General features: G+C 37.7%; 2 protein-coding genes across 2 annotated transcripts; both read right to left on the bottom strand.

The window, feature by feature from the left end:
• Positions 1-1,156: 1,156 nt before the first annotated feature.
• LOC144450166 (ferrochelatase, mitochondrial-like) lies at positions 1,157-14,319 on the bottom strand. Its single transcript, XM_078140740.1, has 10 exons — positions 14,288-14,319; positions 11,226-11,424; positions 10,463-10,611; positions 9,652-9,724; positions 8,240-8,417; positions 7,311-7,409; positions 6,728-6,835; positions 5,616-5,780; positions 4,050-4,109; positions 1,157-2,504 (listed from the first exon to the last, which is right to left on the bottom strand). The coding sequence occupies exons 1-10, from the start codon at positions 14,310-14,312 to the stop codon at positions 2,358-2,360; spliced, it is 1,203 nt and encodes a 400-aa protein (XP_077996866.1). The 5' UTR covers positions 14,313-14,319; the 3' UTR covers positions 1,157-2,357.
• A 4,228-nt stretch (positions 14,320-18,547) lies between these two features.
• Positions 18,548-26,106, bottom strand: LOC144450143 (small ribosomal subunit protein eS27). Its single transcript, XM_078140712.1, has 4 exons — positions 26,043-26,106; positions 24,907-25,015; positions 23,415-23,525; positions 18,548-18,832 (listed from the first exon to the last, which is right to left on the bottom strand). The coding sequence occupies exons 1-4, from the start codon at positions 26,046-26,048 to the stop codon at positions 18,804-18,806; spliced, it is 255 nt and encodes an 84-aa protein (XP_077996838.1). The 5' UTR covers positions 26,049-26,106; the 3' UTR covers positions 18,548-18,803.
• Between the last annotated feature and the right edge of the window lie 205 nt (positions 26,107-26,311).

Below are 26,311 nucleotides of genomic sequence, written 5' to 3'. Positions count from 1 at the left end.
ATACGAATTTGACATTTTTAGTTATGATGACAGCGGTGAAAAAAACACCGAAAAAAACAACAATTGCTTTGTAAAAATTGAAAAATATGAAAAATATGACATATTAATATACACACGTATCAAATTTCATCATAACATAAACAGACAAAATGTTAATGTTTTTGCTGATATGTTGAATATATAAAGAACAAACTGTGCAAATATGGAGTCAATACGTTCATTTTTAACAAAGTTATGACATTTTTACTAAGTAAAGTATGGGGTTGAAAAATAGCCTGTGCAACAACCTTAATTATTTCTCTTTGCTATAATGTAATTTGCATACATAGCCCCAGTGTGTATATATATATATATGTGTGTGTGTGTGTGTGTGTGTGTGTGTACACAATATATACACATATACCGGTATCCATCCATACATATACATATACATATTCTAAGGGAAATGACCCTGGCCAAGTAAAGGAAGAAAAGGACAATAAACTCAACTTTTAAATTGTTTTTATTATAATCTTTATTGCATATGATACAGATCATACCATCACCTTTCAATTTGTAATTCAATGATAACGTTACAAATACCAAGCACCAAGGAATTGATAACGTTACAAATACCAAGCACCAAGGAATTGATAACGTTACAAATACCAAGCACCAAGGAATTGATAACGTTACAAATACCAAGCACCAAGGAATTGATAACGTTACAAATACCAAGCATCAAGGAATTGATAACATTACAAATACCAAGCACCAAGGAATTGATAACGTTACAAATACCAAGCACCAAGGAATTGATAACATTACAAATACCAAGCACCAAGGAATTGATAACGTTACAAATACCAAGCACCAAGGAATTGATAACATTACAAATACCAAGCACCAAGGAATTGATAACATTACAAATACCAAGCACCAAGGAATTGATAACGTTACAAATACCAAGCACCAAGGAATTGATAACATTACAAATACCAAGCACCAAGGAATTGATAACGTTACAAATACCAAGCACCAAGGAATTGATAATGTTACAAATACCAAGCACCAAGGAATTGATAATGTTACAAATACCAAACACCAAGGAATTGATAATGTTACAAATACCAAGCACCAAGGAATTCAATATCCTGACAAAATTCCAGTGTAGTTGTTCAAATCATATAAATCTGACAAGTTTACACCAACCAAATTAAGACTGACCAGACTGACAAAATGAAATTAATTTTACTGTCTCAATGCGTTTTTAGAGACGGTCACACAATGTTGCACAGGTTCAATAAACAAACTTTGTTTACAACAATTCCCCTCCCCCTCCCCCTGAACAAAAGTTGACAAGTACAACATCGACACATTAGACCATGATGAAAATAGTAGCGGTCACACGACTACAATCGATGTAAAAACATGATTGTAAACACATTAAAATACTACCACAAACCCAGCACCATATCTCACATTAGAAGTAATTTTTTATCAACTTATCAACATCTAAGTAGTAAATACAGAATTCATTAGTACTTAAGGCATGACATTTTTTTGAAATTTGGTTAGAAGTGCGAAAATGAAGGTCAGCAATCTTGTTGCTGCCAGATCCCCTCCCCCTAAAGACACAAAGTTTGTTTATTGAGCTTATGTGACCAAGGGCATGAGGCAACAATTCTGGTGTTTATAACAATATTGAATAACGTGAATATAGACAACATCAAAAAGTTCTGTCAAGTTCTTGTTTATCATCATTCAGTATCTTGAATCGATAATTAATATCTAATTATAATACACAGAGAAACACATATTTAACTCGATCAAATCGCGCTAGAATACAAATGGAATATACGGGACGCTGCGCTGTGGAGTGTACCGATTGAATAGCGCCCCCAACGGTTGTAAAATTTACTTCTCTGGCTTGTCGCGCGATCGCGAGATTGAATGATTTGAATCTTGAAATTTGAAAATTCAACCTCCACGAGCTCAGCATTTACTCAATTTGCTCAATTTGTGACATGACACAAGCACCCCTTAGGTTCTACAATTAATTCCCTAGCCCCCTAGTCTGTTTAAAGTGAAACATTGACCCCCTAGCCTGTGTAACGTGAAACCTTTGATTCCATAGCCTGTGCACATGTACAATAAATCACCTAACCCCCTAGCCTATGTACAGTTGATTCACTAACCCCCTAGCCTGTATGTAGAAAATCCCCTAACCCCCTAGCCTATGTACAATTGATACCTTAACCCCTTAGCCTAAGTAAAGTAAATAATCCCTAACCCTATAATTGTTTGCGCTCTTTTCTTTGCTTACTTATCATTGTTTGTTTGTTTGTGGCTCGTCATAATTCATGACAACCGGGTATCTAATTTGATAAAGTCTGTGATTGGTTAACGAAAAATTGTTTAGTGTGGCCACACGTAGCATTGACACAACCAGGACATCTTAATGGAAGTTGTCTTGTACAGCTCTGGTTAGATTCCAGGTGAGTCTTCACAATGTCTGCTAATGCCTGTATGGATAAATAGATAAAGTTATCAGACTATGAGACAATATGACAAAACCCCATGATGCATGAGTACCAGTGTGGGTACTCAGGTGTATTTGCATGAGTGCTCGCTGTGTTCTCTGAACCCATACTTTCATAAGCTACGCTCATGAAAGTGCAGCAGAAAACATCGCAATACACAAGTGCAAATACCCCTGAATACCCCCACACTGGTACTCATACAGCATGACAAGACAAATCCTGTTATTATTACACATGTTTATCTAAATCAACAAATTTCCGTAAAAAAAGACACTATGCAATCACACACACATGCACACAAATCCAGTAACACAGAGACACACACATCGGAATGCACACAGCCAAAGACACACAGTGACACACACTCACACACATACATACATACATACATACATACATACATACATACATACATACACACATACATACACACATACATACATACATACACACATACATACATACATACATACATACATACATACATACATACATACACATACAAAAACACACTGAATCTTACATGCTAACTTAAAACAAAATTTACACAACATTACTTTAATTAGCAAAAGCTGTGTTTCTAGTTATTTGGGGTATATATATATTTGTTTCAATTCACGGAACTGGAGACATATAGGCAACGATTTAAATATGTTTTTGACTACTTTTATATTCAATGAAGATAATATTATAAATTTTGAGTGGAATTTATTCTCAAGGTGTATCTTTAGTAGTTATCAGCGTTAAGGTGTTAATAGGTAACTTGCAAACCCACCATGTTGAATGTTGCATCATGGGAATTGTGATGATAAATACTAATCAATTAGTATTGTAAACAATACTGTTACATTGTTTGTAACCATAAATAATCAATTCATAGTCACCCTGACCATTGTGGGAGGTTTATTTTATTGGTAGCTCCAGATTAGGTATTACGATAACCACAGATAATCCCATAGTCCTTTGCCTCTGAGCAGTCTGGATTGCAAGTTCCCTGTTGCTAAGTTACTCTTCCACCTCTTGTGTAGACATTCACTGTTTAGTTTCTGGTCTGTATACACTAAGTAAAGTAGCTGATAACAGCTTAAGATACACCTTGCAAATAAATTACACTCCATGTTGATAATATAACAAACACATAAATCTGTGCGTAAATGTCTCCTGTACCCTATGAACACTTGTTAGTTATACATACCCACCTCCCCTGCCCTCACCATCCTAACACCCCTTCTCCATAAGTAGTCTTACCTTGATAAAGACATCTCTACCCATCCCCTCCCCTCACCATTGCTTAACACCCCTGCTTCATAAGTAGTCCTACCATGATAAAGACATCTCTTCCCCTCCCCTCCCCTCACCATTGCATAACACCCCTGCTTCATAAGTAGTCCTACCTTGATAAAGACATCTCTTCCCCTCCCTCACCATTGCTTAACACCCCTGCTTCATAAGTAGTCCTACCTTGATAAAGACATCTCTTCCCCTCCCCTCCCCATCCTAACATTCCTGCTCCATAAGTAGTCTTACCTTGATAAAGACTGGATGATCATTCAAAGCTGCTGACCTTCTGATATTTTGAACTCCACACTGATGAAATAAAACAGAGGTCAAAGGTCAAGTCAAATGTGGATAATGTTCTAATGATATTATTTATACTGGATAGTACAATGTATATAAACACTTGTCTCCCAAGAAGTCCAGTGAGGGCCATCCCTTATGGGTTCAGTGTTAAAGCCGGAGGAAACTGGAGTACCCGGTGAAAACCTTGTTCGGTAGAGTCAAACTGAATGACTCTCTTCTTACTTACACTGTGGTAAATTTAATCAAACACTTAATGGGTTGGAACCCTGACCACAGTGGTACGAAGCAAGTGGTTCAACCACTCGGCCACTGACAACCCTGAATGAGTTTGAACACCGACCACAGTGGTACAAAGCAAGTGGTTTAACCACTCGGCCACTGACAACCCTGAATGGGTTCAAACACCGACCACAGTGGTACAAAGCAAGTGGTTTAACCACTCGGCCACTGACAACCCTGAATGGGTTCAAACACCGACCACAGTGGTACAAAGCAAGTGGTTTAACCACTCGGCCACTGACAACCCTGAATGGTTTCAAACACCGACCACAGTGGTACAAAGCAAGTGGTTTAACCACTCGGCCACTGACAACCCTGAATGGTTTCAAACACCGACCACAGTGGTACAAAGCAAGTGGTTTAACCACTCGGCCACTGACAACTCAAAGAAAACTCTGTTTACAGCAGTACATCATCTTCGTTCCTAGAGACACATTTTTCATTGCAATGTAGTAAGTTGAAGGCTTGATATTCCCTCAATGTTATGTGCAAGTGACACTTTGCTCAAACAGTCTGTGTGTGACGAATTGATAGACTACTACACATGCTGATTTGAATGATGAGTGAATCAGCTAGCCAATCATATATAAAAGTCAGATGCACCTGTGTTAAGTTATCCAATGAAACTTACCTCTATTGCATGTTTTAAATCTAATATAAGTTTCAGCCAATCAGAATGCATCTAATTTCTAAATGGTAGTGTATCAGCCAATCAGAAGCTACAGTCTGGTGTACCTGGGACATGTTGTCCAATGAAAACTTACTTTTACTAGTTCTTTAAAGTAGCTGTATGGATGAGGATTGGGTATTTATTTTGGATTTTGGATTTATCAGCCAATGGCTTCCTATTTGAAAAATCAGTGTGAAATAACATTGCTCAAGTCTGTGTTTGTAACTCAATACATTGGAAAAAGCTAAGTATGTAAATAGCGTGTTATTGTTCGTACAATGACAAAGACTTTACACACTGATTAATCTTTGCAATGTATTGTTTTACCAGCAGGGACTTGGCATATGCTGTTTCACATTGATTTGTCCAAAAGGAAGCTACAATAAAATTGTTTTATAAATTAAAAATCCAAAATAAATACCCAATCCTCATCCATATGATCACTTTAACATATTCTAAATCTACTTCATGTATCAGCCAATCAGCACACATCTACTTCATGTATCAGCCAATCAGCAGCTACAGTCAGATGCACTGGGACAAGTTATCCAATGAAATCTTACCTTTACGGCTAGTTCTTCAGCGTATTCTAAATCTAATTCATGTAGTGTTTCTATATGATCATTAACAAATGCTATCGGGATAAGTAACATATTTTTCCTCCCATTCTTAGTAAGTCCTTCAATAGCTTCATCTGTTTGTGGACCTAACCATGGCAACGGACCAACCTGTAAAATTTTAAGAATCAAATGTAACATTAAGTGTGATTGTGTGTATATGTCTGCATAACAGAAAATCGCTGGGAGGAATTCCCAGTACAAAAAAAAAGAAAAAAAGAAGAAAAAAAGAATCAATTCATTAAATTCTATGCTAAATGATATGCAACATTGAAAATACTGGCTTGACAACAATCTAAACATTGAGAATAATTATAATTAAGGTACCTTTTGGAACAAACACGATGCTGTACATGTGAAAGGTGTACCGCAGTTTCGGTCATATCTCATGGCTGTGATTCACCACCAGGGTGCGCCCTCTGTGGTTGAAAATTGTAGACTTTGGGTAGTTCAAGTCCAGGGTCTCTGTGAAGACTGGGTTTATGTTGTTCAATCTCATAAACCCAGTCTTAACAGAGACCCTGGACTTGAACTACCCAAAGTCTACTCCAGCATCACAGTAAATCCCACCCATTAGGGGGAGTTTACAATTTTCAACCACAGAGGGCGCACCCTGGTGGTGAATCACAGCCATGAGATACATGTATGGCCGAAACTGCGGTACACCTTTCACATGTACAGCATCATGTTTGTTCCAAAAGGTATCTTAATTATAATTATTCTCAGTATCGTAATGGAACACAAGAGCATTCATAGTACAATCTAAACATTGCTACATTTTATCGTCTGCTCTTGACAAAAAACTTACTATTACAAAAACATAATAATAAGCCATTTTTCATCTCATGGATATCTCATGAGGTCCCGTATGAGCCATTGCATCCATAGCAACCACTTGAGGGTTGTCAAGCTGAAAGTGCCTAATGCTTAGCAACACTATTGTTCTCAACATCATCGCACATGATGACAGTGAAAGCTTGACCGCGATAACATGTTTGACAACTGTATATTTGCATATCTCGCAAGATCTGCAACAAGACCTAAAATCTAATTCTTACCTTTGACTGCCATACAAGTCTGAATGGATGTGAAAAGTTCAATGACTCCATCACCCTCTGAACAGTTGCAGCCACCTCTTGTGGATAGGGGTCACCCCTATTGACAACCTAGAGAGTACAAAATGGAATCAACTGAGTTAGTAGAAATGATGGAATGGGGGTCACCCCTATTGACAACCTATGGAGTACAAAATGGAATCAATAAAGTCAGTAGAAATGATGGAATAGGGTCACCCCTATTGACAACCTATGGAGTACAAAATGGAATCAATAAAGTCAGTAGAAATGATGGAATAGGGTCACCCCTATTGACAACTTATGGAGTACAAAATGGAATCAATAAAGTCAGTAGAAATGATAGAATAGGGGTCACCCCGATTGAGTACCTAGAAACCAGATTTTGTTGCAAAATGCTAAGAAAGGCTCCATAGTACAGACTTGGGTATGTGTGGCATAGCATGTCATATCTTGAAGTTACAGACAACAACACAACAGAATTGAAACCTTTCTGTTACCGTAAATTTGATTTACAATAAAAATGTAACCAAATATGGTAAAAGGTCAAAGGTCATGTATGACTTACTTTCATTGGCAATGAATGAGCTGAAAATAACAACACAACATCATCTTGTACATCAGCAGGAAATTTGGCCAGTTCATCTTTGATAGTATCAGTAATGGCCTGTGTTATAAAAACATGTTTAAAAATGGTGTTAGGAAAAGCGTCTGTGTCATCACAACGTGTGTACAAGGTCATCACACTGGGTGTCTATGTCATCAAAATGTGTGTCTATGTCATTACAATGTGTGTACAAGGTCATCACACTGGGTGTCTATGTCATCAAAATGTGTGTCTATGTCATTACAATGTGTGTACAAGGTCATCACACTGGGTGTCTATGTCATTACAATGTGTGTACAAGGTCATCACACTGGGTGTCTATGTCATCAAAATGTGTGTCTATGTCATTACAATGTGTGTACAAGGTCATCACACTGGGTGTCTATGTCATTACAATGTGTGTACAAGGTCATCACACTGGGTGTCTATGTCATCAAAATGTGTGTCTATGTCATTACAATGTGTGTACAAGGTCATCACACTGGGTGTCTATGTCATTACAATGTGTGTACAAGGTCATCACACTGGGTGTCTATGTCATCACAATGTGTGTACAAGGTCATCACACTGGGTGTCTATGTCATCAAAATGTGTGTCTATGTCATTACAATGTGTGTACAAGGTTATCACACTGGGTGTCTATGTCATTACAATGTGTGTACAAGGTTATCACACTGGGTGTCTATGTCTTCACAATGTGTGTACAAGGTCATAACACTGGGTGTCTATGTCATCACAATGTGTGGCTATGTCATCAAAATGTGTGGCTATGTCATCAAAATGTGTGTCTATGTCATCAAAATGTGTGGCTATGTCATCAAAATATGTGGCTATGTCTTCACAAATGGTGTCTACATCATTAAAATCTGTGATATAGATACTGTTCTAACCTGTATAAATCCTGGGTGCGTTGGCCATCTATCTATCACACTCCATTGCAGTTTACTCTTTTCAAGTAAATCTTTATTCTTTGCATAATGTTTGTAGATAGCATTTAAACTACTACCAGTAGTCGAACAACTGTACTGTGGATACTGGGTAAACGCTACAACCCTCTCAACACCATCTCTATGGAAACAAATATGATCAGTTACTATGGAAACAAATAGTGCATGTCGTTTATAGCATCCAAATTACGTGTAAAAGTATACTGTTTCATTTGCTAATTGACCACATTAGAAAGGCCACATGCTAGGCTTGTAAATAAACCAATTCAAACAGTATACTTTTACACTTGATATGGATACTATAAACAAGTGTAGCACATAGAGAAAGTGCTTTACTTCAGTGTTACTCATTGTAAACAACAAAATAACACAACACAACACAGCACAGCACAGCACAGCACAGCACAACACAACACAACACAACACAACACAACACAACACAACACAACACAACACAACACAACACAACACAACTCAACCAGATATGTGGCCTTATGGTCATGGCACCTGGTGCACTGATGGATTTACAAAATGGCCTTCTGATTTTCAACGTTTGCAATGTCTAGTACAATGTTCTATTTATAAACATAATAACATCACCAGATGTCACAACAAATCACGGTTATGTAATCTGTAACATGTTGCAATTACAATCATCTTTAATAGTCCTTATTAAAGGGACAGAGGCTGACTTTATACGTGATTAGGTGGACTTTTCACTGCATATTTAAAGAGGGCATATGGATGAGAATTTGGTATTTATTTTGGATTTTTGTTTGATAAAACAGCTTCACTATGTTTCCTAATGTGAAAGAACATATACCAAGTCCATGTTCATAACTCAATACATTGCAAAAAGATGCACACAGTGTAAAAAGTTTGTTATTTTACCTACAATAACAAACATTTTACACATTGTTTAATGGTTTGTCGTTTATATTAACATAATATATTTTATTATTTTTCCAACTAGAAAAACATAGTGAAGCTATTTTATCAAATAAAAATCCAAAATAAATACCAAATTCTCATCCATATGGCCACTTTTAAAGGTACTCACAGTATTCTACTTACTGAAGTACACCTAACCACCACTCGCAATTAACTGAACTCAAACCTGGTATTAAGATATAACCTCTATTCGATTACATAATTTTACATACGTATCAAAAATGTTCAAGAAATCCCTACTATGCAATCAACTGTTTAAATAACTCTAGAAGACAATTGTAACGTTACAGAAATCATGCACTGACATTAAAACAATTTTAAAATGGTTTAATCAAGGTTATTATACACTATAAGTATATTCACTCGTGAGTAAAAATCTGAGGAAGTCAGTTTGTGTTACTTACTTCTCCATTTGGTCAATGGTGTCTTCAGTAAGAGGATGGACATATCGGAATCCTATATAATACTTATGTGGAGCTGTGAAAATACAAACAATCAAACACATGAGACGTGAAATACAAACAGACACACAAACCGTGAAATACAAACAATTAGACACATGAGACGTGAAATACACACAATCAAACACGTGAGACATGAAATACAGACAGACACACAAGCCATGAAATGCACACGATCAAACACGAGACATGAAATACAAACAATCAAACACGAGACATGAAATATACAGATATTTGACTCCTACATAGCCTCAGTAAGGAGACAGATTTACACCCATGTTAATATAAATGTGTCGTACGACAGCTCTGAGTTACAACACCTACCAAACCTACGAAGTTAACTTTTTGGAAGTAAATAGCAGGTCAATTCTAAATTTTTGAGGCACAGTGCAGATAAATATTACATTTTAGGAGCAAATGGATCTATATGAGTGCCTCCCCCTGTTTCTGTATCACATCTTATAGGGGAACCACCCCTCCCACTTACTTGTCTGTGGACTTAATTCAACCAGTCTTTTATGAGTGCCTCCCCCTGTTTCCATATCACATCTTATAGGGGAACCACCCCTCCCACTTACTTGTCTGTGGACTTAATTCAACCAGTCTTTTATGAGTGCCTCCCCCTGTTTCCATATCACATCTTATAGGGGAACCACCCCTCCCACTTACTTGTCTGTGGACTTAGTTTAACCATGAGCACCTCCCCTGTTTGTATGTCTACATCTTAATAAGGGTACCATCCCCATCCACTTACCTGTGTCTGGACTTAAATCATCTAGGATTTTTATGAGTGCCTCCCCCTGTTTATGTGTCCACATCTTAATAGGGGAACCACCCCCTATCTTCTTGTACTGTGCCTGAATCTTTGGTGTTCGTCGCTTGGCAATCCATGGTGCTAATGTACTGATGAAAACAAACAAAACGATGACCTGTTTACTGTTTATACAACCAACAAGTTTGTCACTGACAAAATGTATATAAAATCTGTTTTTAAGAAGTCATTATTGACTCAGTTAGAATGTGCTTCAGGGATAAATTGCCATGAAAATCCAAGTTCTTCAAATCTCTCCAAAGTTTTCCATATCTGAAAGCTTACTCCAGGTCCCTTTAAAACAACAAAAGAAATGGGGGTGGGCGGCCACTGTCAAGTTTCAAAGAAAATCAGCAATATTTTATTTTCACATAGAATTATTACAATATTCAGTGGCCATATTGGATTGTTGGCCATATTTGATTTGGTGGCCATATTGGATTGGTGGCCATATTGGATTCGGTGGCCATATTGGATTGGTGGCCATATTGGATTTGGTGGCCATATTGGATTGGTGGCCATATTGGATTTGGTGGCCATATTGGATTGGTGGCCATATTGGATTTTAAAATTTACATGGTGACACTAGGTTGAGTTTTTAAAAAAAAGTAACAGCAAAAGTAGAAAGAGTTTAATTCTAAGACACATTTTATTTTAAGTAAAAATTTAGTGTGTACATATATGTGTAAATATAGATTATACTAACCTCTGTGCTGGGAGTGGTATAATATCTTTATCTGAAAATAATCTAAGTAGGAATTCGTGTACTTCATCTAATGTTTCAGGACCTCCCATATTTAGCATCATAACTCCAGTCTTTGGTCTAGTATTGGTTTCTTCACTTTTCACATTCTCGCTGTGCCTTGGTGAACTCACAGACAAACTTCTACTAGTCAGCCTGGGCCCTAGCATAACACATAAAACAAATATTATTCAAATTTATTGCATAATTAATTTTATACTTTGTTCTTCTGATAAATTGATTTTAAAGAGGCAAGATATAACTGGTTCTACAAAAAAAATTATGGTTTCAGTGTATTTTCAATTACGGCTCCAATTCTGTGGAATCGGCTTCCTTTTAGTTTATACACACCAGCTCCATCTGTAATTCATGTTTTTCAAATTAATGCATTTGACAGTAGTGATACGGCTAGAGGTAAACTTTAGCAAAAAAATTGTAAAAGTCAAAATATACAGGAGCCAAAATATGAAAAATTGTCATTTTTTTCTAAAATTGAGTGCCAAAGTAAAGTTAGAGTATTAGTTATGTAATGAGTGGGCCTGGAGGGTCACCGCTAACTCACCTGGGTTCTGCTAACAAAGCTAACAGAATAATAGCAGGAAGTCATCTGATTACAGAAGAATGCATTTGCATGACAATGAAACATACAAATTCACAAATCTGCATGACAATGAAATATGCAAATTCACAAATCAGCATAATCATGCATTAATCCAAACATTTTTTTATACTTAGCAATTATATCAACATAATGTTGTTTTTATATATAACTTCATATTCATTAATTTCATTATCTACATCACCAATTCCATCTTTTCAATCAAAAAAAAGATTAGGCAAAAAAAAAAAAACTGTTTCTGGTTAGTGCACGCATCACTTAAATTGTTTGTGTTTGTCCAGCCCATGTAGTCTGCAGATCCATGGGGAAACACAAAAATAACCCTCCCTACTTCAGTGAAGACAACTACAGAGCCAATCATGAACAAGCAAATGACATCTGCCCCCCACATACACACTTGCTGTAAAGTACTAAATAAAAAGAACAGTAACTGCCATAAATAGTAGATTGAGTGACAGGTTTGTTGAGAATTTAAGAAAAAAAATTTGCATCATCAAATGTCCTGACCAATAATAATTCTTTTCTTTTTTTGTTTGCTTTATTTTTATCTTTCAAGTGTTGTTTACATTGTGATGAACTTTATTACACTTTTTCAGAAATTAAGACGCCGTCTATAATCCCACAGCATTGTGTGTTTGTATGTCACAGATAAAACACAAATCATCCACAGGTTGAGTGTTTGCAGGGTCAAGGGTCAGCACATCAGCCATATTTGACACAGTCCCTGCACAATATGTACATAACAAGAGATGTCATTGGTCAGGTCAGCCATTATTGACATACATATTCACCACACTACACAACATGTAACAAGAGACGTCATTGGTCAGGTCAGCCATTATTGACATACATATTCACCTCACTACACAACATGTAACAAGAGACGTCATTGGTCAGGTCAGCCATTATTGACATACATATTCACCTCACTACACAACATGTAACAAGAGATGTCATTGGTCAGGTCAGCCATTATTGACATACATATTCACCTCACTACACAACATGTAACATCAGATTTCATTGGTCTAAGCATCACCTATTTCCATTATTGACATACATACAACACAACACAACATGTAAAGGTGACCCTTTTTGTATGTTTCTCATTACTTTTTTCATGGCAACTATGGGTCGGTCAGTTGGTTGTTTTTTTTAAAGTAAAAAATGAAAAATTTCTCTGCCTCTCCTTTTCTTCCTCTCTATCTACCTTTTATTGAATTCCTGATAACAAACCCGTTCCCAGCTTCTCTACACAATTGACATGTTCTCAGTACCTTTGGTCATGAAAAAAAAATGTCATTTCTGAACATGACTGTAGATGACATCAACAGTCAAGACACTTGCTTACTCTTGCCAGAGAGGGTGCTGTTCTGCAAACATTAAGGGCGGGCGAAAATAAACATATTTTTAAATTTTGATGTCGGGGCTGAAAATTGGGGTTGGGTAATGAGAAACAGAAAAAAAATGACACAAGTTTTCATTGAAAAGGTTTAATTCTCTCTCTCAACTAGTAATTATTTATTTTCAATTAATACCCCTTAGGAGAAAGAGAATTAATTAGTCACAGTGGTTGAAAATTTTAAAATGCTCTTTTTTTTACTCATTTCACTTTTATTATTTTTACAGTTATTATACATTACATATGGTTACTGGAGTAGCAATTAATCATGTGATAATGGCCTATCAACAGACCAGAGATAAGATAAAAGTGAGTAAAATGGAAATACTGTAGATTTATCCCGGGTTGGCTGATGTGTGAGGGCGCCCCGTCACGGCATACCTTAAAGACTAGTACTGCACACATAGATCAGGCAAGTGTAAACAGAACCATCGATAATAAGTTGAGATGATAATTAGACCACAAACGAACAGACAGACATGACGGTCCAACAAACGAACAGACAGACAGACCATGGAGGTATGTTTATACAAAGGGGACATTATACCTCCATGGACAGAGTCTGTCAGTCAGTCCGAAGGACGGACGGACGGACGGACAGACAGACAGACAGACAGACAGACAGACAGACAGACAGACAGACAGACAGACAGACAGACAGACAGACAGACAGAGACATTAGCAGATACAGGTAGAAACCACATTTCACACACGATAGCACACGATATGCATTACAATAAGTTTTGAAATTATTAAAACACGCAAGATACAGTGATACACACAGTAGACTAAATCAATAAACACACTGACCACAGTATTCTAGACTGTGTGTACACGTTGTGTTGTTTTAACCCCGCTCGAGGAAACGTGATGCCACTACATATTAAAAACTATGCGATATGCAGGTCTCAATTTTTTACCATGATAAACTCTATGCGGCATTATCTGCACTAGGCGACGCGGGTGGAAAACAGCAGAAAAAAATGAAAATCACAGATCACTTACATATAAGCCGCATCGTACGTTTCATAACCACCGCCATGTTGTGAAGTGTCGATGTTCATTTGTTTTTTTTAACTCCCTAGCTAGGTGCAAAATAAAACGGTTCCTTATGAGCAGCGCCATCATGCGGTCACTATAACTTTTCGTTCGATCGAACGGTTTCGAATGTAGGAATCGAAAGAAAACGTGCGAACACGATTTCGTGACATTAAAAGCAGAGAAAATGGCACGAATCAAGCTGGAAGGATGGTTATTTGTAGCTTTATACCTCATTCCTGTTTTTGTAGACGGTAAATATAAAACTTGCGATTTGAAAAACATCATGTGTTTATGTTAAAGACCATGCCATTCACACTTAAATTCATTCGTTTTTATTTGTTCCCGATTTGAAAAATTTGATAGCTTACCTGTGTTTTCGTTTGAAATTACAATAGTGTTGCCATGGTTACATATTAATCAAACGTTAATTCATATACACAGGTCTAGATGTAAATCCCGGCCAGCTACCAGATGAGTTGGATATTGAACAGAATCAAGGTAAGAATACGACGTAGATGGCGCTATAACGAATAATACTAAGAACTACTGGTGAAAAACTATGTGAATGAACGGACGTAGTTTTTGTGTATTTTTTAGTTTGTTTTAATAATTCTTTCATTTCATCTTTTTTTGCAGAGGGTTGTTTTTTGTGTTGTTTTTTGTGTGTGTTTTTTTGTTGTTCTTATGGGGATTATTTCAACACAATCTCAGTCGACAGACAACTTTGGATAACATTCACTTATGATATGATGCCAACAATATTGTGTAAAATATACATACAGTAATGGTGTTGTGAGATGTGACTATTTCAAATTAATACTTCTTGTACCAAATAGATATATTTGTCGGTGGCAGAGTGGTTAGCTCGTAAGCGACTTACCTCTACACTGCATCGGCTGGGTTAATTAAAATTTAACCAGGTCTGTGTGTATATAAGAAGGGTGCCGAACATTGCAGGTTTTCGCTGGGTACTTTAGTTTCCTCCTGCTTCTTGGGCACTAGGGTGCTCTTGTTGCAACATTCAACACATTTCCGAATTTATTTGGACGAATAAAAACATTCCCTGATTAAGATCTCGGAATAACGACCTTGTTTTGATATGTAATGAGCCACGATCAGCCGCTGTGGGCGCTCTTCTTATTCTCTCTCTCTCTCTCTCTCTCTCTCTCTCTCTCTCTCTCTCTCTCTCTCTCTCTCTCTCTCTCTCTCTCTCTCTCTCTCTCTCTCTCTCTCTCTCTCTCTCTCTCTCTCTCTCTCTCTCTCTCTCTCTCTCTCTCTCTCTCTCTCTCTCTCTCTCTCTCTCTCTCTCTCTCTCTCTCTCTCTCCCTCCCTCTCGATCGATCGATCGATCGATTATTCGTTCTGCCAAGGAACGTACGAATGATGACCTAAAGGGTTGTGTCACTAGACGAGTGGTGATAACCCTTATAGGTCACGAGCATTTTCCGACTGAATGAAGAAAATTATTGGGGAATAACATAATTATATCAGCGACAATAATATCAAAGAATATTGTGGAAAGTAATGAAATTGCCATTTGAACGTTCTGACTCATATTTCGAACACAGAAGAACAAGTGCAATGTGATGTAGACACACGTTGTCGTAACAAAGGCATCGGCGCGCGTTGTCATAAAATTGAACGACCAGGGTATAAATTCCGTATTTTTTTTTCAACTTGACTTGTGCATGATGTCATATAATATTGTATACTACAGTGCATCACTGTATAAGTACATGTACCCTGTCATATTTTCAGGTCTACGTCATACTGACTACGAGGAACTCCATCATACGTCATCACATCCGGGACATGGTAACGTGGTCGGTCACACTGGACATGCCGTACGTATTACATATAGTTACTTTCATTAATGTGGATTTTAGTTTGTTATAGACCAGTCGTCATGGTATTAGAAAACTTGTTTTTATATTACATATCTGAAAAACTATCACGACGAAACACACACACACACACACACACACACACACACACACACACACACACACACACAACCAATCTGATTAAAATCCGATGTAGATGTCGGCTAATCGTTCATTGCTATCTTACCATCGTTATTTAGCTTGAATTGACCTTCGTAGTACATGTTTACGTTTTTAGCCTGATCGCCTCGGGAGGCGATCAGGCTAATAACGTAAACATCTACTACGAAGGTCAATTCAAGCTAAATAACGATGGTAAGATAGCAATGAACGATTAGCCGACATCTACATCGGATTTTAATCAGATTGACACACACACATACATACACACACTGTCACACATATGCACACCATTCAGCCAAAACACAGAACACTCAGGTCAAGTTAGTTATGTTTATGAAAACAAACAAACAAACAAACAAACAAACAAACAAACAAACAAAATAGACAAATAAATAAACAATAAATAAATAAATAAATAAATACTGACAAGCATCAACAAGAGAGAGTAATTACAAATCATTATCAACTACAAGAATTACTATATGTTTTCCTATATGCAAAATGGTCACAATTGTACATACCCCATAACTGTGACCATTTCACATATAGGAAAACATATAGTAATTCTCATAGTTGTAATTACTCTCGTTGATGCTCGTCAGTACTTATTTATTTATTTATCTATTTACGTTTATGTTTGCTGGTTTATTTATTTTTTATTTTGTTTGTTTGTTTTCGTAAACATAACTAACATAGCCTTGAGTGTCCTGTGGCCAAAGCACATTTCAGTGTATTATCAACATGTCACTTAATTTTCTATGCAGGTTTTAGTTATATTGCGCCCTCTATTCACCTCATATCATGTGCTTTTGTTTCAGAAACCTGTCTTCAGAGTTTATAATTCACCGCTGAGGGCGTCGTCAGGGTTGCATCCTGGCGTTATTGCCGGTATAGCTATAGGAAGTCTTGTGTTTGTGTTATTGACGGTTTTACTTGGACTCTTGCTATACTTCAGATTAATTAAAATTCCTTGTTGGAAATATGACTAAGAAATAAGTAGTTTCCTTTTCAATTTCTTCGGATGTAAAAGGTCTTGAACAAAAACAATTGCGAACTCGGACTACGATAGTGAATCAGTATAAACTGTATATTTGATTGTATTGGACAGCTTAGCCCATTGATGACTTAAAACGCCCATGTTATTTTCATCAACTATGCAATGCATAGTCTAGTTCCTATACGATATCCTTATATCCTTACGATTTACACATCCACTCACAGTTAGACCCAATCTGATTAATATCTGATGTAGATGTCGGCTAATCATTCATTGTTGCTTGAATTGACCTCCGTAGTACATGTTTACCTATTTGAGTAAATAATGCTAAAAACGTAAACATGTACTACGAAGGTCAATTCAAGCAATATAACGAAGGTAAAATAGCAATGAATTATTAGCCGACATCTACATCGGATTTTAATCAGATTGAGTAAGACCACATTGGCATCCAGAGTATACCATGCAAATTTGCATAGGATGTATTTTGTATACTGGGGAGAAACATTATTGGTATTGAATAAATAATGCTAGGCATTGCATAGTTGGCCTTAAAATAGTCTAAGCTGGATGAAAGTAGTACATGTGAAGCTTGCAACAATGATCATTTGCCCATGATGTCTCACTCTGGCATACAGAACTCATCTGAACTTGGCGCGACACTCATTCAAACTATTTTGGAGAGGTTGCACACAGCGTGTGTAGGGGGGGGGGGGGGGGTAGGGGGGAGGGAGAGAGGAAAGTGCACTTCTTTGGCTTTCCACACACAAGAAATGCACATACAAAACATACAACTGTGTTTTTACATTACAGGAGAAACGAAGGCGCCTTGGTGTTTTTCTCATGAGACAATTTTTTTTACATGCGGAAAACTTCAAATGCAAAATAAATAATTAGTGTCACACACAGTGGGGGTTGTAGAAGCAGACCAATCACTATGGTAATTATTAGTTGACAAATAAATGATCGAAGTCCTTAAAAGCATCAATGTATATTTTTGTAGAAGCCCATTTCTACTCCACTGTAAAAGAATTCCAACTATGTTTTTATCACTTTACAATGTGATTAGGTACAACATCCTATTGTGTGTTGTGTCTCTACAGTTGAATTGTGTTAAACACATGTCTCAGAAATGAAACACGAAGGTAACTTCATTTCTCCTGTAAACACTACATCCATCAGATCATACACAATATAACAAAGACACAAGACACCAAAATGTAGCAAGGATAGTTGCAGTTTTTGTATTTATTTCTCCATACGCTGTAAATGAATATATCTTCAAAGTATTCTTCTTGATACCATAAACGTCTATAGTTACAGCTGATTATATGTTAAGTTTACTTTTTAAGTTTTCTCGTATAATCCCATGATAGTGTTTCTTTGGGAGACAAAACCGGTGATGAATGAAGACAGAGGGGTTGAAGGTCGTAGCCATGGCAACACAGCATCTATCCCTGCTTAACATTTGACCATTTTAATGGGCCTTCCTTCTGAATGAGCAACCTGAAATATAGCAAAGCAAAAAAGATGGATGTCAGAGTTTGAGCCAGTACTTTTCTTTTTGCTAAGGCATAGAAAAAAAGATTGTGTGATTCCGATTACGCTCAATTCTAGAATAGGTTGGGGTAGGTAGGTTTTTTATTTGATTTTTTTAAATATACTTTTCATATGTTTTCATATGTGAGTGTCTAGTTCAGGTAGTTATGTTTTCCATTGTTTTCCATATGGTGTTTGTGTTATTGGTTTCTTCTCATCAGATGTACAGCCATTACCGATTGGAAGAACAGTTTTATATAGTCATTTTAAGTTGAAGTGAGTTTCCCCATCCACTATTTCTCGTGAGACTTCACAATTCTCACGATTATTATTATTTTTTTCTCAAACACGTAGAAAAAGTTTAGGGTCGGTGTGAAAAACTAGATGGGGCCGGGTTACCGGAACCAAACAATTGATTTTTAGGCCTAAGGTTGGGGAATCCCGGCAACAGCTGGGGGGGGGGGGGGGGGGGGGGGGGGTTAACAAGTTAGTTTCCCAATTAATCTACCAAGATTTTCTTTGGGAACCCCGGAAAAATTACTAGGGAACCTTGGTAGATTTTACCTGCTTACCACCCTGATCAAAAACACTAACTGCCTGGCAATGATGTATTCTCAAAGCAAAATTTGATGCGCCACTGACAAGCACCAATTTGTTGTGATCTATCAAAAGTTATTTTCCTCACACCTCTTAGGGACCATCACACAATGTCACACAAGCTCAATAAGTGACACACACCTCAAAAACTTTCACTCCTTCAATGATAACACCATCTGTATTTACTACTGAGATGGTGATAAGTTGATAAAAATGTACTTCAAATGTGAAATACAGTGCTGGGTTCCAAGTAGTATTTTTAATGTGTTCACAATCATGTTTTTACATTACATTGATTGTAGTGGTGTGACTGCTATAGATCACACCATATATAAATGGTCGCACTTGTGAACGTTTATTTAGGTGGGGTGGGGAGATTGACCTAAGCAAACTGTTAGTTTGTTGAGCTTGTGCAACATGGTACTCTCGAGAAGAACTCCACAAACAAAATGCACGTGCAGGAACATGAAATACATGTATTGACATGTTACCTCATTGTGAACTGTGAACACAAGTCAACAGTTATGTTTGAATCTTTCTATTTCATCTCGCAAGTTCTGTTCATTTGTGTTCACAGTGAGATCAAATGTATTATTTTATATGCTTGTCCACTACCAGTGCCTGTATTGTGTTTCATGTAATTTGTAACAAATAATGTGCAAGACAAAAAAATATTGTGCTCTGAATTCAAACTCTATGGTCACTCAGGTTTGGTAGTAGATATCTTCTTGGCTAGCTTTGCATGCCAATGAAACTCTATGGTCACTCTGGTTTGCTAGTAGATATCTTGGCTTGCTTTGCACACCAATGAATCTAAATCTTTGTTGATGGAATACTTATTGTTACAATTGTGAACAATTGTGTGACAGTATGCTTACATTTCAAGTAATAGAATTCTCAACCCTGTTGTACTTCACAACTTCCATGACCTTGTGTAGCACCTACATAATTAGTCTATCAACTAGCCCTCGGATGTTCTTCCGATAAAATACGACACACAGCCGAACAACGCTATCGAGGATGGAACATCCGAGGTCTAGCGAATGTCATCAGGATATAAATAACTGCCAATCAGAGAACCATATTAGCGACAAGCACAAACAGAGGACAATAGCTAAATTTTCATGCATATTCATCTTAACCCTTTCACCACCGATTCCCTCAATTGAGGGAACGCGCTAGGGCGCCCACCGATTCCCTCAATTGAGGGAACGCCAGAGTTCATTCACCTACCTCGCCGTTATGCCGTTAAACGGCAGCTATTGCTGCAAAAATTGCTGCCATAACTAGTTCCACACATGCGTATTAGCCTTGTTTATCTACACTGCCATTTTGAAAGCATGACAGTAAACGATATCGGGAGTACGATCCAAATGACGAGCGATCGTAATTTTATGTGCGTTTTTCGCTCACAAAATCGAATTTCAACATGGCGGAAGTAATTAACGGCTCTCATAACATGGTCTACGATATAAATTATGTCACTATCTTTGGATATTTCGACAGAATTTGACTCGAAATACATCGTTGAATACAAGTATTTAGCTGTGGGAACACATTGTACTTGTGTGTAAGCATCAAATTCCCGCTAAGGCCGTATGAGCTGCCGACGGCAGTTTATGGTTGAATTTTTGAATGTCGTTCAAATTTACGCAATCTTGTGACCGTGCCGACGCCCATGCTAACGTTCCAGGGGTAATTTTTTGCTATATCATGGATTATTTGGGTTTTATTTCTTTTTGTTACGGCTCAATAATGACTTGTATTTGTATTAGCTCACTGTGTAGAGGTCAGTGGAGGGAAACTTACGCTTGATGTTGGCGATTTTCCGATCGGATTTTTTACGTGCGTTTTTCAATGTAAAATTCAAATTTCAACATCGGCGAAGCAAAATCTGTCTCCCCTAACATCGTTTGCAATGTAAATAAAGGTGCTTTTCGTAGAAATTTCCACTCAATTTTACTATGAATACGATGTTTTATACAAGGAGATGGCTGAGTGAACTCGATGCAGTATATGGAAGGATCAGATTATCGCAACGTAACTTCAAAGTCCCGACTGCATATTTGCTTTTGTGGGTAAGCATGTCGGCGAAAAGCGTCACGTTGGCGTCCCGATTCGGACTCGTATACTACCAACTTGTGGGCATTTTTTACTGATTTTGAGCATAAATTTGGTGATAATTTTTTGTTGTTCTGTTGAACAATGATATATAATTACACAAACTGATTTTTCTGAAGGTATTGGGGCGACGACTTCAGATATTTTTTACCCTTCATTGCCGGTGCGGGGCCGACTATTGCGTCGTATTCGGATTATTAGGCCGTTAATTATTTTCGTTCAAATTTAATACGACTGAAAATAACATTTTCTGACAAATTTTCGCCGATTTTGACCATTTAGTCAGTATACAGAAGTTTTGTAAGAACATGAATGTTGGTATTTTGAATTTTGTTTGTAATATAAATATTTTGTTTATTTGTGATATGTCAATAAATAAACAACCAGTGTTTGTTTTATTAATATTTTGTTACTTTAATCCATATTTGGGTTGTGTGTGTGATATTTGAATGTATGTATTTGCAACTATGATGTAGAAAATTTATTTTCCATTCAAATGATACCTTATTTTTCAAAAATAAGCAACTCTAAGTATTTTTATATCAGTTTGATTACACCACACTCACTCTCACATTATGTCAGTGAGGGGGCTGGTGGACAACACACAATCCCATGAGGCAAGTGGTGGTGAAAGGGTTAAGGAGGGGCTTGTATAAATAACCACCAATGCGTTAACTAAAATGTGTGAATGACAACGTCTACACACTCATCAAACTCACAATTACCATAAACCGATAAGCCATAGTAATGACGTAAATGTGTTTGTCAACACTTGCATCCAGAGATTCCCCAAGGTCATAGGTTATTGAATATATTAAAGTATATATATGCATAGATGGCCCAACCCACCGCTCAATGTAATCTCAATGGAATGTCCGGTCTGAAAATGAAATTCGCTAGACTGTTCGGGCAGACCCTCACATGCGAACTTCGTTCGCTTATAGTTATAGCATCGAAAGAAAGCCCGAACGTCTAGCAGCAAGACTACTACATAATGTATCATGGCTGTTTCATAAATTTGCATCAAATTGTGAACATGTCGTAGGTTTTGCTCCAACCCCCTCCCACCCACCCAAGCAAATTGATGTATCACCACAATTTGGGGTTCCTCATATCTCTTACTGTGTGGCAACTCAACAAATCCTAGTTTTTGACATTCTGACCCACAAATTTTGTCTGTCATCAGAGTAAACAGAGAACCCCCCCCCCCCCCCCCTCACACCACAGTGGAACACTACACTAGTGTATGTGGGGGTTTCAGGGGAGGACGCACACCAAATGTTTCACAAATATTACCTTCCACGAGTCTTGCTCTGCCCCGCCTATTGATTGACAACACTGTGGAACACTACACTAGTGTATGGGGAGGGGCAAGGAAAGGGGAGTATCAACACTGTGGAACACTAGTGTATGGGGAGGGGCAAGGGAAGGGGAGCATCAACACTGTGGAACACTACACTAGTGTATGGGGAGGGGCAAGGGAAGGGGAGCATCAACACTGTGGAACACTAGTGTATGGGGAGGGGCAAGGGAAGGGGAGCATCAACACTGTGGAACACTACACTAGTGTATGGGGAGGGGCAAGGGAAGGGAGCATCAACACTGTGGAACACTACACTAGTGTATGGGGAGGGGCAAGGGAAGGGGAGCATCAACACTGTGGAACACTAGTGTATGGGGAGGGGCAAGGGAAGGGGAGCATCAACACTGTGGAACACTACACTAGTGTATGGGGAGGGGCAAGGGAAGGGGAGCATCAACACTGTGGAACACTACACTAGTGTATGGGGAGGGGTAAGGGAAAGGGGAGCATTAAGATTTGATAACTTACCTTCTGTGAGTCTTGCTCTACCCCCTGTTGGTTGACATAACACTGTTGAACATCCTACACAGAGTACAACTGTCTGTGCATGGCTGAACACTGTGGTGATTTTATAACATCCTGCAATCAGAACAAAAACAAACAAGTTATGTATAAACTACAACATAAACAAATTGAGAATACAGCGCCCTCACTCAAATTGGGGTATCATCACCTCATAGTACCATTTCTTAAGAGATTTGTCCCTTGGTATTCTGTAGAAGTGTAAATCAGGGATGTTTTTCATATTGTTCAGATATCGAGGGGAACAGCAGTGCTGTATGATTAACCAAGTAACCTATACCATGTATACCCCCAAGGTACACACAGACAGGAAGTAGAGCGCCACCATGTGGCAAATTTTGGAAAGGCCTATTGCAACGGTATGACTTAGTTGTGTAAATTGTCCCAACAGTGATAAATGCTGAATCTAAACAAAATGTGATAATTTTCTATTAAAACGAGCCATTGTTATCATCAATATGTGGTGTGTACCCTCTAAGCCAATTTGATGCACCACTGACACACACACTTTCTAGTGACGCACCAAAAATTTGGTGTTCCCCTATCTCTTAATATGTGGCGTGTACCCTCTAAGCCAATTTGATGCACCACTGACACGTACACTTTCTAGTGACGCACCAAAAATTTGGTGTTTCCCTAGCTCTTAATATGTGGTGTGTACCCTCTAAGCCAATTTGATGCACCACTGACACGCACTCTTTCTAGTGATGCACCAAAAATTTGGTGTTCCCTTATCTCTTACTATGTGGTCAGTGTGCCCACTAAGCCAATTTGATGTGCCACTGATGCACACACTTTCCAGTGACGCACCAAAAATTTGGTGTTCCCCTATCTCTTACTATGTGGGACTCACAAGAAATGCCAGTTTTTACCATTTTGACTTACAACAACAACATCTGGCTATCACCAGAGGGCGCACTACCACACACACCCATGGTGTTTGTCATTGGAAACCCTTAGCCCTCTATGACACTGATCTAGCATAGAGGTTTACACAATCCAATGTTTTCATATATGCACCATGTTACCACTTGTCACCAAGGCAACCAATGATGACTAGCCGGCTTAGTAAGTGCAATCAATATTTTTGGATTTATCTTGCAAAGAAAAATTTAAAATTTCCTATATAATTAAACACTATTGTTGTTTTCTAGTTTCCTATTATTACACCATAATTTGGGTGGGGAACCCTAATCAAATGACACGCACAATTTCTAGTGATGCACCAAAGTTTGGTGTTCCCTTATCTCTTATTATGTGGTGACCAGTGTGCCCTCTAAGCTAATTTGATACGCCACTGACGCACACAATTTCTAATGATGCACCAAAATTTGGTATTCCCCTATCTCTTACTATGTGGTGACCAGTGTACATGTACGTGTGTCTATGGCCCTCTACACGACAAACTTTCATTTCAGATGTGAACACAATTTCTTACCTGGACACTTGACATCCATGAAGTATGAGTTGGGACTCTGTACCAGACGTTTCTTCTTGTGTCGTCTCCTTTCAAGTTCTGGGCTGGGATGCAGCAAGTCTTTAGCAAGCTGAGAAGAAAAAAAAGTTGAAAAGATTAAATTAAATTGAATTGAAATTTATTCCACCAGAAAATGAAAACAAAATATACATTTTTTGAAAGAAATACACAACAGAATTCTCGTGAAAGCCATGGAACAGTTTCCGAGGAAATAATCAAAGTCCATGGACCAAAAGTTAATGAAACTTAAGGCTAATTTGGGGTACGAGATATAACAACAAAAATATACCTCCTGTGCATAATGATTGAGATTATGTCAGTCGAAAATGGGTTTCTGAGCCTGTTGATGTATGATTCTTGCCATTACCTGCAGAACTTATTTTGCAAAATGGTTCCAAAAATGTTTTCACAGGTACGCATTCACTGTACTACGATTTAAATGCAAAACGAAACTTGTTTACATGTGGCTGATGTCATCACTAAAATAAACCTGATTTCATATGTTGTCAAAACTAACAAAAAAGTGGCTAAATTTACCAAATAATACCAACTTACAGGCATTTTTCACTGACTTATGGTGTAGTATATATATGCACTTCTGATATATCGGTGAGAAAGAACTAACCAAGGTATGAAAAAATACAATATGCGCAATGTTTGTGTTGCACAACTGTCTGAAACAAAGCTGCGCATGCTCAGAAAAGTCCAAGTTCTACATACAACTTGCGAAACGTCAAAAATTTTACACAACGACTTGTGCAATTTTTAAACTTGCGACATTAACGAACGATGGAAGTCTAGCCACAGTGTTGACATCTTTATTTCGCTATTTTGAAGGGTGCTTCTTGAACGATTACAAACTCCGTAGACGTAAACACTGATCATGCTCGGATCAAAATGGCGAACGCCATGCGCATTACTTCGTCTCGCACCACATACTAAATTCGCACGAAAATACGAGATGTACAAACAATTTATGGAGTCAACTGTGGGCCAAAAGAAAACCTCTGATATTGATTCATCTAAAAGTTTCAGTTTAAAAGTAGGAATACCCCTGGTACTTGTAAAATTTTGACAATAATTTCGTTCGTACTTACAGGCATGATGGCTGTGCTTATCAGTACAGCAAAAGAGATCGAGATCACGTGACCACAAGGTGTTGTCGGGTTTCAGTAGCTGAGTACGCAAGGACGGAATCTGACACATTTAACAAATGTCGGTTTAAACCCTTATCAATTTACTCCCCCTGAAAAAGTATTCCTTTTATTTAACAATTTGAAGCAAAACTTGAGAGAAACACAGTTTTTCCCGTTCTTCTCCCTCCAAAGTTGTGTGTGCGTAGGTTAGTGTGGTGGCGCTGTTCACC

The sequence above is a fragment of the Glandiceps talaboti genome, chromosome 19 (genome assembly GCF_964340395.1).
Source record: "Glandiceps talaboti chromosome 19, keGlaTala1.1, whole genome shotgun sequence".
In the NCBI taxonomy this organism is placed as follows: domain Eukaryota; kingdom Metazoa; phylum Hemichordata; class Enteropneusta; family Spengelidae; genus Glandiceps; species Glandiceps talaboti.
The sequence above is the reverse complement of the archived record's forward strand: the minus strand, read 5'-3'. Positions and strand labels throughout refer to the sequence as shown.